At 40.8% G+C, this 15,212-nt stretch overlaps 1 protein-coding gene across 1 annotated transcript in view; it reads right to left on the bottom strand.

Moving 5' to 3' along the window:
- Window positions 1-15,212, bottom strand: part of T265_02676 (hypothetical protein) — a gene marked incomplete at both ends in the record, with an annotated part of 55,397 nt that overhangs the window by 16,030 nt on the left and 24,155 nt on the right. The window contains one exon of the mRNA XM_009166978.1: window positions 9,623-9,883. Coding sequence (XP_009165242.1) covers window positions 9,623-9,883 — 261 coding nt within the window. The remainder of the gene's footprint in view (window positions 1-9,622; window positions 9,884-15,212) is intronic.

Here is a 15,212-nt window from a genome sequence, read left to right as displayed (position 1 = left end):
TCTCTTTATATATATATATATATATATATATATATATATATTACCAGTCTATAAATTTAGTTGGTGATGACATCACAAGTTCATCCTGTTGGGTCGGTCATTTTCAGGCTTTAATCCATTGATAATGGCTTAATCGCAGGTGCCCATTTAAATGTAAGCACATCCAGATCAGTACACAAACGCATGAAGTATTTTAGGTGTCACCGGTGTCACTTCTTATCTTGACAAGTGTGTCAACTACTCCCTGAAGCTAACCTGGCAGCAACCTCTCCATAGGTGTCACCCAAATTAGTAACAAGACGTAGGAACATCCAGGGTAAGTCTAGCATCCGACCAGTTAGATAGATGTTTTCGAATCGACCCCCTTGAGGCACAGACAAGAATGTTGCAATACGTCGATTTTCTGTGAGCCGTTAGCTAATCCATGCAAGCTTCATCGATGATAAATGAAGATATCTGATAGAGCTCATTCAGACCTATGCAAAATTCTCCAGATTTACAATTCTTATCACTCCTTATGGAAATCAACGAAGGTGTGCGTATAATGGGGCATAAATAACTTCTTTTGAAATGTCACGTAACACGAATGATCGAAACCTGACTACCCAGAAACACTGCGTTCGTGGTTAATTGGGAAAACATTGCATAAACACCGAAACTAATGTTTCTATAGCAAACACAAGAGAACATAAATCGCAAAAAGGATCAATGAATTTTTTTAGTCGCACACCACACGTAGAAAGGGAGGAAATATCTACCTAGCCTTGCGCTGATGAGGCCTTTTAGAGTAGTGGAGAAAAGTGTGAAACCGAACTGCCAAGCTGGGGAACAGATCAACAGCCACATGTACAACAAGTAGTTTGCTATTGCAAGTCTCGAGTTATTCGTGGACCAAACAAATAGTGAACTTGCACCAAAATGCCCTTAGCGTTTTAAGGGCATTTTGCCTGAAACCTGTTCAAACTATCGTGATTAATCGTAGTTAGAAGCTTAGAAGAAAATGAGGCCGGAAAGCGCTGTGATACCAGGAGTGTTGGTCCTGGAGTCGCTCGGGCAACTTTGACAGTCCAGCACAGCTAAATAAACAAGCGGTTCTTGCGTGTGATGAGGTCTGTTGAGTGAAATGGAGAATCGATAAGACGTTTAGATTGGCTATAAAAAAGAGGCATACGCAGCTGTGCAGCAAAACGAAGCAGGGAGAATCAGCGTTCAGTATTATTGAACATCACGGTGGAAAGGAAACTGATTAAAAACAAGAAAAGTAAACCTTCTGGTCGCCACGATGACTGCATACGGCTGCTTGGATGACAGCTTGCCGTAGATGCCTGCAAAACGGCTTCCCATTCAAAGGCAAGAGAAATCTTGTAAGCAAAGCACACAATAAAAACAATAACACATGAAGGAATCCTTCAGTCAGACACCCAATTTGTCGACGGCAACTACTTTCACATAAACGTGTAATGCTTTTGGGTAATACATACTTGACCCGCCTAGCACATAAGTGCACTCGCTACATCACCGCGAACAAGCCATTAAGGTATCAAACACAACTGATGCCCAACTTCCCTTTGAGCAATGTGAAATATCACTAAATCAACGATGCCGAAACCTGTTCAAATCTTTACCGTTGATTCTAACACATGGCAATGCATTGGGCTCCTCCAAAAGAGAATTTGGAAAGAGTTTAACAGCATTTGTGTAATTCCGGCACAAATTACTCAACATATTCTGTTGGGTGACTGACATAGTGATCTCAGAAGTGAGCCGACCACTTAGGAAGTGGGGAAGTTGAATGAGATTTAGTTGTTGGATGTCTCTATGTTGTTCGTATACAAGACTCTTCGGACGGTCTACTCTACAAGTGATGATAGAGGTCCTTGACCGGGGAAGCCATTTTTACTTTTTTTCACTCCATTCTTCATACATCTCCATCGCTCCGAAAACACTGGTGGATACACTTCACAATTCGTACATACGTGGTGAAAACAACGGCTACACATATAGCCACTGCCACATATAGTCTGTTCTTTATACTCTCCATTGCTCCGAAAACACTGGTGGATACACTTCACAATTCGTACATACGTGGTGAAAACAACGGCTACACATATAGCCACTGCCACATATAGTCTGCTCAACCGGCAGCAACCCTCAGTTGACGAAAATCACAACTGAGACTTGCAACTAAAGCGAGTTTGCGCCCAACATTCACACCGGTTGTTGCAGATGGCGTCTAAATTAGATACAGTCCGATGCGAGTTTAAGTAGAAAAATAATCGACCGAAATTCTAGAAAGACAGCAACTCGATGATTGCTGAAGCAGACAAAAGAGTTACTAAAACGAATCAAGCAATATCACAAGTGGTTTTTTGTGTACAAAGAAAGATGGTGATTGTCATCGAAAGCATTTCACGTTGGGACTTCAACACGTCACAGTGCCATGCAGTAACATAATTGCACCATTTATTTTCTGGGGTAAACACAAGACTGCGGAATGTCCCTGGAATGTCCCTGTGTCAACAATACTGATCACTTTAACCATATTTTGACATACCGGCATTTACTAATACGATGTAATCGGCGAAAATGTTCCTGTAAGGGGGGAAACTCAAACCAACATTTAAGATCTGCGGTAGCTTATTCAACTGTTGAAAACTTTTTGATTAAAACTTCATGAAACATATTTATTCATTCATCTCGTTGCTGACAGGCACTAGCTTCAAAAAGAGAGGAGAAAAAATCAAGTACTTGAGCTCAGAAAACGTAGAACTGATGGACTGTCGGACAGCTTTTATTGACTGATATGCAATAAATCAATCGCATGAGGATGAATTTAGGAAGTTGTTTTTAACTGACTGTGACAGGTGCACTGTAGACTTCGCACTTATTCAGAAAGATTTGATAAGTGATACTTTTTAGTCTTTTAGTGTGTCTATAGTTTCGCCTGTCGTGAAAATCGCCGTCGGCTCCAAATTGGATAGTTATACTCTGCAATCTGGCCGTAATGATCAAGACGCCGGATGTCCGTCTGAGGCGACGAATATTCCAGAGAACAGGTTTTCGCAATAGCGGACTGGAAAACGGCATGTGTTCCTCATTTAGCGGGATAATATATCCCGCTCACACTTTCAAGCAATGTATGTCAGTTACTGTTACTTATGATTTGCCACCAAAATTGCAATAATTAGTGGTAAAAACGACGGACTTGTTCACAAAACGCAAAAATATTCAGTGGCCTTCACTAAGTCCATATTATCCGTGCTAGTAATTCAACATTCTAAATATTTTTTGTTAGAACAAGCCTTTGCGCCGATTACATAGTAATTTTTCGTAACTAGGAATCATGATGTTCATCGATGACTTTTGATTAAATAGCCAAACCCGGATGCACATTGGCATTGTTGACAAAAGTAAACGTCTGCGGAAAAAAACAAAATACACATTGGTCTTTACAGAAGTCTAATCTGCAACATTCGAATCAACGAGACTAAAATTAGGAATCATGCTTCACAATGTTAACTGAAACACTAAGCTATGAGTAAGCTAAGGCTTCTAACGGTATTCTAGGTCATCAAGGTACTCAACCCAAAACTTAAAGTATTCTTTTTTTGTCACCCAACTGTGGGTTATATGGCGTTGAAAAGCATAAGAAGGAGACAGGACCGGGAATGTTGTGACACAAATCTTGTTCGACCAAAGAGTGTTTTTTCCAATAACGACAAATGGGTGTAGTACCAGAACAAAACCAAAGCTGGGTGAATGAGTAGGAAAATACGCAGATCAGGTGCTCATAAGGTCCACGTACTTATAGCTTTATGCTTGTTGTTTTACCTTCTGAAATCTGCTTTGCTGGTGTGTGACAGATGACTGAACTTCAGGTTTTCGTGCTACAGACACAAATACTTTATTGCCATTTCATTTAGAGAAGGACAAGCACCGCTTTCTCATCTGATGTACTTGTTGTTTGAACGCTGGTGCTGAAACCGGTGCGGAGATCTAGACTGTTTGACCGCGAATCTGCACAAGCTGGTAGTACCAACATTGCAGGACGGGCTTTCGCGCCTAATCTACCTACTCCAAAAATCCGGAGACGTTCTGTACGATTTCTTTACGATGAGATAATCCAGGTGAGAGGTACAGGTATGTAATGCGAACGAGAAAAAGCACTCCAGAGACAAACGTTAAGTATTTTTTAATTACGCAAGGAAAACTGATAGAAGGCTGGCAATTATCTCAGTCTTTTATGCATAGAAAGCTGGATTTATGCTCGCGTGCTTTTCAGTCTGCGGCGATTTGGGGGAAATGCTCCTGAAGCTCCGTTTCAAGATAAGCAAAGGAGCCAATTGCCCTTTACGTCTCTAATGTTATCAAGGCCTTCTATTCGGAGAAACACTGAATCACGCTACAGATGTTCCACTGTCCGTACAAGTTTTGAGCACTCCAACGAAGCCAACTAAACTGAAATGTAAACCGGAATGCGGACTTATGCAACTACCCTGACCGCGTAGAGAAGTGGTAGAATGTTATGCTATTGCCCAAGTGGTGCTCAGCGTTTACTTACTAAGCTTCTACCCAGAGGCGTTTCGGTGTTGTAAAGCAGGTAAACAGTTTGTTACTAACTGAATAGCCGATTCAAATAATCTATGGGTGAAAACGCGGCTGCAAAGGTCTTTTTGATTTTTTGCTACATTTTTTGTGAAATAAGATGGAATTACTGTAGCTGATTACTGACATGAGATCAGGGCATCTCAACTTAGTTTGAATGTCCGTTTCTAATGCTTATTATCCTGTTAATGTGACTCACACTGAAACACTAAGTATTCAGCTACTTGCCCGTAAGACATTATGTTACATCGACTCCTGCTAAATTGTCAGTAAATGTAGACAAACCCAATGCCTGATGTTGAGTTGATCTCACAAATCACAAAGGACGGCACTGCTTACGGTAACTTTGGAAACGGGTCAATACTTGCCCACAGATCGAACTGTGTCGGGCCACCGTGTTATATTTGCCAATTTACGTTGGAGAGACACGTTGGTTTAAGCAGGTGTCCTTGCTTGCTGTAAGTATACAGGATTTTTTGTGGTAAATTCACTGACCGAGTAGCAAAACGTCAACGCTTTCAGAAGAGCACACGACTTGGAACCACTAGGTCCCAGAAGCTAACCAGCTTCACCGATTTGCTCAAAGGCGGTAGACAATTGAAACTATGACTCCTAGGAACTATTCCACTCTCATCTGAATCACGAAGTCCAAACTCAGGGACGTCCGAACTTTTGCTACAGGGATAGACATCAGGTAAACGTAATGACCTGCAATTTGCCTTTTACATTAGGGGAGACTCGACATCTAACGAAGACCTTAAGAGCATTCTGGCTCGTCCCAAAAGTCTGCAAAACAGGCGAGCGACCTGAACGTGATTCAGTACTTTGCAAACTAATTTGGTTTTTCGAGAGACTCACCTAAAAACCTAGCTGAATCTTTCGCTTGTGATGTTTTAGGCAACTGAATGTGTTGCACCGGGCCGCCTCATATTTCAGTCTCTACGATATTCGAGATATCGCGATATATGTATATCTCTGTAATGTACTACTCATAAGGTTGTTGAAAATCCGACGACAGCCCACGACTGGTGTTGCTCTTCTAAGGGCTCATCAGGTAGGCGCAGTCCCCGGGTTTCCGTTAAACTTAAGTTCTACTTGAAACCAAATTGCACGAAATTAGCAAATATACACTCATTTGCAAACTAACTTGGTCTTCTGGGAGACTCACCTGGAACCCAGATGATGTTTTCAGATGTTTTCAAGAAAGGGCGAAACCGGTCGCGGGCTGTCGACGGGTTTTCAGCAACCTTTTGAGTAGTACATTGCAGAGATATACATGATTTAGTCCTACTCAACAACCGCTTCCAATGGCCTGATACGTGGCAATGCACAAACACAGATATTTGGCCGTTGTTCGACATCATACGCTTACATGCTTACTTTCTAACCGCTGGAAATATTACTAACATGGTTTTGATTCATTCCCTTGCCATGAATCGGTTTCATCATGAGGACAAACGTACCCATAAACGCATGGTTAATAAACTAGCGCCCGTTTTTTGCTCACCATCTGAGTGGTTCATGAATGGGCAGTTTGAGGAAAGTAAGAGGTGAATTATGGTGCGAGCAGTATATAGGTCGTATGCAGTTGAGTGTTGAAACATAAATAATTTAACGGATGAACTTAATAAATCAGAAATAAATAATTATATGGTTCTGTTATGCCATCGTGTTTAGGCCGCCACTTGGCCTTTCACGTGTTATTACATTTTTCATGGAGATATTACTCCTCTCAATACATGCATAAATCAACTGCTTGTACACGGGATTGTATCTAGCTTCGCACGTCCAAAGTACTAGTGTCCGAAATTGCAAAAGTCCATCGGATTTTGATCGAAAAACGGAAAGAGCATGGCGATTTCAAAGTGTTTTGTGAACATCTAGATTTTCTGATCAGGGTTTTTTCTAACCTTGATTGAAATTATATTATTAATTGCCATGTACTTCCAGTGGTTTCACCATGGTCACAGGATAATTAGAAAGCTTCGGGTTGTATAGTCTGTTTTCTGCTGGAGGGGTTGAAAACAGCCGATATGCGGCTTTAGGCATACTTTGAAGCGTACTGTTTGATTTGCTAGCAGAAAAATGAAAATAGTCCATTATGCCGATCTTGCGTTTGAAATTCTCCATGTGATACATACTGCTGAATTATGGTGCCATTCAACGAAGTCCCGACTTGCTACTCATGTGTTTGATTGCGGTTATCAGCCGTTCGGTTAAATACTAGCTAAGTTATTCCTCAAACGTGTTCTTTTCCAAGTCTGCCTCTGCGTTATGTTTGTCGACCCAAAAATAACCCAACGAAGCATGAAGTTTCTCTGCACCAAAAATCTTCTACTTAGCACGTTTCATTCGGTCAATTTTTGCATCTTGGGAATATCATATGATTGCTACCATGCGTCATTAGCCTGTCCAGAGGCTATTTCATTCAACACTCGTACTAAGTTTATTCGGGCTTGAGAGCCTTTGCGATCACGTTATTGTTTAGGCAACTTCAAAGCAAAATATAATCTGTGCACTCAAGTGTTGAGGCCATAAGCTCAACTACGTTCGTGCTATATACAAATACACAATTCTAAGAATTTAACTCGCAGTGAGGGTTGCGATACGACACTAGCGGCAATTTCGAAAGTCGCCGAACCTCAGAATTTTTGTCTCTGTTTTAAATTGCATTCCTTTTTCCATCATTGCTGATAACGTCTTGAAATGGATCAAAAATATTTGAAGGTACTGTTCAAAAACACATCGATGAGACTTTCGGGTTGTTTGCGTTTATGTTATACGGCACATGATAGGAACAGATTTGTTCACGACTCCTCTGTGTGCATTTTAATTGGGAGAATAGCAGTGCTTTTCAACAGAAAGTTTCTACATTCAGTATACTATAGTCACTGATGACCACCTTAGTTTGAATCATGCATGGTTTACGTTGTGTATCCCGGATGTACCGAGAGTTTTAGAAACGGGCAGAGCTTGGAGTTAATGACAAAATCACGCGGCTCATCAAATTAATGATCTCACTCACGAACGACGGTCCTTTACAGATTTTGCTGACCCGATTATACATTCGAATCTTAGAGGGCCTGAAGCCGTTTTGTACCACTACGCTCAAGGGGTTCTCAGGTTAGAAAAGCTCACATCACGACCTGATACCTGACACCAAATAATGCTACCAGCACACCGTTGAACAAAAAGTCATCTATCTTAGAGGAAACGCAGATACAGGCTAGGTCAAAAGATACCGCATGAAGTGGTGCCCAGTAAAGTTTGGATATCCAGACCACTGTTTTCGATAAGAACATTGGCGTTTCCGCTTCTACCCGCATTCGATAACTCACGATGAATGAGTCCACTTTTCAATATTTTATACCTCCACAGTCGAGTCGAAATTTCCTTTCTTTAACACGCAATCCATTAGAAAATAAGGATTCTGATAGTTGATACCACTGATCCTATAAAGTGGCTTAAGCCTAGTGATACATTTTCATGTGTATGTAAGAATAAACGAAGTGTTACGTTTTAACACGTAGCGGTATTCGGTTAATTCGAAGGATGGTGACCTCATGGTCGTCAACGGCATTTTGCTTCACATGGATAGCGGACAAACTTGACGAAGGTATGTGTCAAAAACATACTGCTTTGTAGATAAATAGTTGTTGAGATCACTGCTTTATCGAATAAATGTGGCTTTTTGTATTCTGTATACAAGGAGCAGCTTTTTCAATTAGTGTGACGTTCTCCTACTATGAAATTCGGTTGCACATAATGGGTATTTCCCGCTATACGTTTGCCCCACGTGGGTAGTCAGGTGTGATTTTTGGAACCAGTCCTCTGTTTTCAGATGCAAATGACGAAACATTAGCTATGGATAAGGTAGCAGGTGGCTTCATTCTAGCAGATGGCGAATACAGCCCGATAAGGGATAAATATGTACACAACAGATGACTGAAGAGTGACTTTCGGTAAGCCGATATTCTTTCCCGTATTCACGTGACGAACGTTGGTCAAGTCAGATTTGGATATGAACCATTCGAATAGTTCAAGCAATTAAATCAGTAACAAATTACTTTTCTGTGATTTTCCCAATAAGACAATACCGATAGCTTACTCATTAGAGCGTCGCAAAGTTTACAACAGCGGTGATGCATCTTATTTACAAGATAGTCAGTCGTCAAAATGTAGGGCAATAAAAGCTATCACTTGGTCCATTTGGCTTGAAAGTTCGCCTCCAAAAGTCAACTCGTAAAAAGTAGAGATATGAATTGCATCCATTGCAGAACCTGGAAATGCTGGTAGTTTGGACGTGTTTATCTGCTGTTAGTCATTGTCCGAGCTTAGTAACTGTGCGCGGAGGTCGGCTCAATAATCACCACTTGAATGGTGATAGAATTTTTTAGAGCTATCTGCCAAAGCCGATGAACAAATCAACAGCCTCCAGCTCCACACTTAATACTTTGTCAATTTGCTGAGACATCCAACGTAGTGACAACTGCGCTGTAAGACGTAAATCAGTTTCTCTATCCGAGAGTACTCAGATTGCCTAAACAGTTTCCCCCAATTTTATCTGTTCAGGCATATGGTTCTGCAAACACCCTTCCGTACGGCACACAGAACACTGAAACGCTTGATCGCCTTCTTCGTAGGTTTGTGTATCTCACATTTCAAGCAATTCTGAACCGTCGCACCAAGTAATCCCACGCTGAGTGGTGTTTTGCGGATACTATAAATGAAGCAGTGTTACTACGTTTCCTTAACTTGTTATAGCCATCTATTTGCACTTCTACATCAGATCAATCACTTATGGGGTGCATATAATGGAAAGTCAAAAATGGAAATTCTAAACTTTCTGAATACGAAAAGTATTTTCTTGGCATTTCACAACAGCCTGTTTGTTTAACAGTAAGACTGAGTGCCAACGGTTGATTGTGGAAAGCAGTAGTGAGATGTGACATATGAAACAACTTGCATCTTCTCAAGCGTTTGATTTTAAGGCAATCCAAGATTTCAGTAAACTTACCGTATTTGACAAGACATATATCACCGACGACGATATCACCAACAAGGACTTCGACGATTTCCCCCTCACGTACTACGGACATTCGGTGATCGGATTCAATTTTGTCTTGCAGGCCCCTGAATTGACGTTCCTTTTGCCAGTCATTTGTTGCTGTGACCAGTACCACGACAACCACCGCACACAAAATGGCCACGCCTTCAATCCAGCTTACTTCACCCTCTGTTTCGTCGCCACCATGGGAGGTATTATCACCCCCGAAATCTGAAAAGAGCAGAAAATGCAAAGATACGTTTTTTCTGGGGAAAAATCAGCGAAAACTAGACTTTAATCGTTTCTTCACCCGTCGACCACTACATTTAGATCACTGCGTTTTCGCCTGTTAGGAGCCATGATAGAATCTTACGAATTTTTGAGAAGCTGATTGATCTACCAAAAAAACATTCGAGCACTGAACAATGCTTAATACCTTTTTCATGGAACAAACACCCTGCATTGGGCTCTTCTACGCAGGCTTCCACTCCCTGCTGTTTGAGGTGGAATACATCATGTTTAACTTGTGGACATAACAAAATGGATTCCCACGAATTCAGGAAGTATAGTAAGGGAAAGTTTTTCCGTATCTCAAAATATAATTATCAGACAGCAGTGACTGATAAATGTATGCTTGAATCTTGTGACATTTGGGCTTTGCAACATCGCCTCTACCACGAGGTGGCGCTTAAAAACACGCTCCGTTAGCTTTTACTATAAATTTGCACTGTATATCAAAGGGAGATGGTCCAATGAAGTCACACTTCAGCAGATAACGATCATTGACTACCACAATAATGAGAGGAAATGGTTGAGTCTCTGTCCCCTTCATTGTGTAAGAGAACGTGCTGCTGTTTTCACTCGGGAATAAAATGTGGCAATTTACTTGTGTGTGCACCATCACAAACCATAAAATTCGCTCCAATTACCGACAATTTCTAATATATTCATGTTTAGATCACGTCTCCACAGCTTGGTGCTTCATTGTACTCTTGGAGCAAATCTGTTCGTTCATACCACCATCCCACTGAATATCCAACACTTGTTCATTGTGCAGTTCAAAATCCTCATTATTTTCATTGTCCCACGCTGACGGACATACATGAACGTTTGACTACAATAAACAATGATTTGGAAATACAAAATAACACAGTGAACACTGGTGGAGTGCTTATTGCTACAGAGCACGCAATTTTCATCTCTCTTTCTCACGCTATTTAACGAAAAAACTTTCTTTCACCCTGCCGCAAAAGAGAACGTGCTGCTGTTTTCACTCGGGAATAAAATGTGGCAATTTACTTGTGTGTGCACCATCACAAACCATAAAATTCGCTCCAATTACCGACAATTTCTAATATATTCATGTTTAGATCACGTCTCCACAGCTTGGTGCTTCATTGTACTCTTGGAGCAAATCTGTTCGTTCATACCACCATCCCACTGAATATCCAACACTTGTTCATTGTGCAGTTCAAAATCCTCATTATTTTCATTGTCCCACGCTGACGGACATACATGAACGTTTGACTACAATAAACAATGATTTGGAAATACAAAATAACACAGTGAACACTGGTGGAGTGCTTATTGCTACAGAGCACGCAATTTTCATCTCTCTTTCTCACGCTATTTAACGAAAAAACTTTCTTTCAACCTGCCGCAACCGCAACTGCAAGCCAGTCAGCTTTTTTTCGCCGAGTGCATGGGGGCTTAATCGGAATCGACCGGATTAACTTGGCTATCCCGTAAGGGCTTTATAAGAGTGAACAAAGAGGAATTTAACCCCGCAGCAAAATTCCAAGGAGCAATCTCTGGGAAAATTCACGTTGCTGTGGTTGTTTCGGTTGGCCTGTTTGTCTGTTGGCTGAGCTTTGTAACTGAGTTGCAAGCGTTTCAAATTCATTTCCAACATTACCAAAGTTTCCTATTTGATTCCCAAGGTCAGCGGACAGATTAAAAGCTACCTGAACAACTAACATTGAATGCAACCAACATACTCATTTCCCAACACATTTCGGACTAACGCTGTGTTCGTAGCAATCATAGTTTTAATAAGTGAACCCAAAAAATCTCCGGACCTTTTTTTCAAAAAAAGAGCTTGTATCATCCGACTGGAACGGTGGGGTTTCTTTTTTCCGTCACATTCATTCAAATAGTTCCTCAGAATGTTTTTATGACGACAGGCCGAAAAAGTTCACTGTTCACAAGAACAACAGAGTCAACAAGCAAGAATGCCATGCAACCGTTCAGTTACAACATTCTTCCGGTGCCCAGTCACCTTACAAGCAAGAAGAAACATGAGGGCTGAAATTTTGCCAGGTTATCCAATCCTTGATAGGTGCAGTCGAGATACCAGAGTTGTGTTTCAACCACGAACTTTCTGATCATTGTGTCGTAACCACTGATTTATTTTGAACTCATTTTGTTTCGGCAGAGCCGCACAGTATTTGAATGTCCAGTGTTCAGACTTTTCCCGCCTTCTTCTGGCTTTTATGATTCCATTAAGTTTGGCATATTTAACTTCACTCATCTAGTGAGTTGTTTGTGTAGATTTACGACTTCCGTGCCTCATTTAACGTTCTTTTATATGCAAATATTTTGCGGTAAACACGGCTAAACATTTCGCACACTTCTCGACCGTAATGCACAGAGGTGGAAACGTTCCTCTGTAGTCTCACAGTACGTGTCGGAAAGCTCCGGTACTTGTGAATTCGGATGGTGAATAAGAAGCGTGACTCATTATCGTATCATTCTCAGCTCGGCTGTAAATACCAAAATCTGAAGGTACACACTGCTTTCAACACCAGTTGCAGCGGAGGCACCTAATCATTGATTGTATTAGGAAAATGTTACATAACTTTTGATCTTTAATAAATAATCTGGCCGTTAGTAGCACTGGTGTTCAGATTGGATGAAAGTCTCTAAGTTACCAGCAGTGAAGTGAAACGAAGCGATCGTCCTGCTGACAGTCAGTATGAATCACTCATTAACCGAAGAAATGTAAAAATTTACATAAGTTCTCAAAGCTTACATTTTCCTAGATTGCCTTGCTTTTTTAAAGTAGGAAAACAACACCTGCCACGCATGCGCCATTTGTATCCCGTTTATAGGGTTTTATCGTCGGCATTAGAATCAGTGGTAGCACAAATGTCGACTTCGGTGTTATCGTAATTGCCAGCTTGAATATTATTACATCACTTCCATACAAATAGAAACCCTTTTGTCCGTGAGACCTATAAGGTAAAGCAACCACCCAGAAACCTAATTCAACAGCTAAGTACCCAGCGATAAACGATGTTGACTGTGCTCCTAAACGGACCATTATGAAACGTTTCTAGTAATCATTTGATTACAAAATGCCAATAAGGAAGCTGATTTTGAAAGAAGCTTATGGCTGCCACCAAACAGGTGGTCACAGATGCAATCGGTGGTGAAGCGATTCATCAACCCCATCTCACAATGACATCAATGAACTCTGACTGAGTTCAGAACCCGTATATGGGTGAAATCCGTGAACAACAAAATACCTCCAAAACCGTTTGAAACCATTCTAACAAAACCGTATTTGTGAATCATTACTTGTTAAATTTAACACATTAGTATTGCATTTCACAGATTGAATGTAGAGTTTACCAAACCTTTCTGTTGCTCTTCCGCTGTGATTGTCAGAGTACGAAATGTAACATCTTCAGAAATTATCCCTGAGTTGCTCAGTGTATATCGCACAAAGAATTTTCGATCTCACTTCATTATACTAAACTTCACTTTGAATGATCCCCAGTGAATCGGTAATTGATTTAGCCCAAAGAATGTGGAATGTTGATGGTAATTTGAAAGTTCGGCCGAATTGAAGGACACCGCTTTGAATGACCCTCTCAAAACAAATGAATGATTTAGAACTGGAAGCAAAACTGGAACCAAACAATGAGAAAGAGATGATCAGCCTTATTGGTTTGGCTCCTCACATGTGGGAGTGGCTTTCACCAGGCCTAACGATGCACTACAATTGCTATCTTTGCATATAAAGTAACTTCGATTTGTGCTCGCATCGATAAATCCATCAAAAACGCAATCGAATCAAAATTTTGTAACATGTAGCTTACAATGTAGTGAACGAATCAAACTTTGACGTCAGCATAATTTGGTTTGGGAAATTCCACGGTGTCTCCTGTTGGTTTTCATCTTGAAATTTAGCCAAAGTATAGACTTCAATTGTGCTTACTGTTCCTATGTAGACAACTCAAGTCCATTTGCTGTGATGTAAAGTTCATTGGTTTTTAGGCTCGTGCAGCATATAGTTGGCGCATGAACTGCAAACTGTGATGAAATCGTTAGACTGAGCTATTAAGTGAGGGTGCAAGTATGCGAAATATCATTGGGTGAATGAATTTGTGGATCGAGGGTCTGTTTATGATCAATATCATTGTAACATTTCGTCAGAATACAATATGCCCTAACATGTCTACATCCTCAACTGTACTCGGTTTGTTAAAATTACCTGCAGCGATGTCACTCCTAGAGTTGTTACAAATCAGCCAACATTTACGAGATTACATAGTGTACAAAACTCCAACGTTAAACTGCACCGAAGAAGTCGCTGTAAGAGTTCTTAGGTATCGGGTCATCAATTCAGCCAATAAAACATCATTCATTGATACATTTTGTGAGAAACAAGGATGCTGAACGTCACTTTTTTATTGAATCATCACTATGTGGTTTGCTTCTGGCGAAATTTAGTAGAACATCTCGAATTGAAAAGATTTTAGGCAGTGTCAAAATCCTGGTAGCTCGTATGCTGTCATCAGTTAGTGATTCTTCTGCAAATTGTTTTGAAATCTTGGTGGCCAAACCAATAATCAAGCGGATCGAAATGGATGTGATCCCACCCACCTTGGAATTCATTCGAAGGGTTTACTTGTGTCAGAAACGGTCATCGGTAAAATGGTGGTTCCGATGGTAACGCATATAAAATAAGAAGCGAATGTTTGCGTTAAAGTGAATCTCTTCGGTGATCTCACGCATTCAGATCCAAAACCAGTCAGCCCAAGCCATTCTTCCAGTTGAATGTAGTGTTCATACCAAACTCACCGAAATGCCAGCTTGAACAGTGGCGTTTTACCCGCTGACCACAGTTTTTTGGTGGAATACATATCGGCAAACAAACGCACAGAGTCCATCTTCCTCTGAGCTCCTAGTTAATTCCGCATTTTCTCTTAATTACACTGGTGAGTTACGTCTGACGCACTCCGGAGTGCACACAGACTGGCCGTGCGCACCTGAATTACGTCTATCGATTTCGGAATCAGTAAACTATCCAGCCACGCAGTGCAGAGTACATAATGAAAATAATACCATGGAAGCGGAGTGCTTTTGGCTGTCAAGATTAAACACATCTGCGTACGAACGTGCGCTTACTTTTCTATGGTGCGGTCAATAAATAATCGGAGTATTTTCCAAACAGGAAGTTCGAGCCAGTGTGCCAAAAATAGACATGTTACATGTTACACTTTTTTGGATGAATGCACATACACAGTATTTGGTTTTTATAAACAAGCCTATT

The sequence above is a fragment of the Opisthorchis viverrini genome, assembly GCF_000715545.1.
Source record: "Opisthorchis viverrini unplaced genomic scaffold opera_v5_34, whole genome shotgun sequence".
Classification (NCBI taxonomy): Eukaryota; Metazoa; Platyhelminthes; class Trematoda; order Opisthorchiida; family Opisthorchiidae; genus Opisthorchis; species Opisthorchis viverrini.
This window is presented reverse-complemented; position numbering and strand designations above follow the sequence as displayed.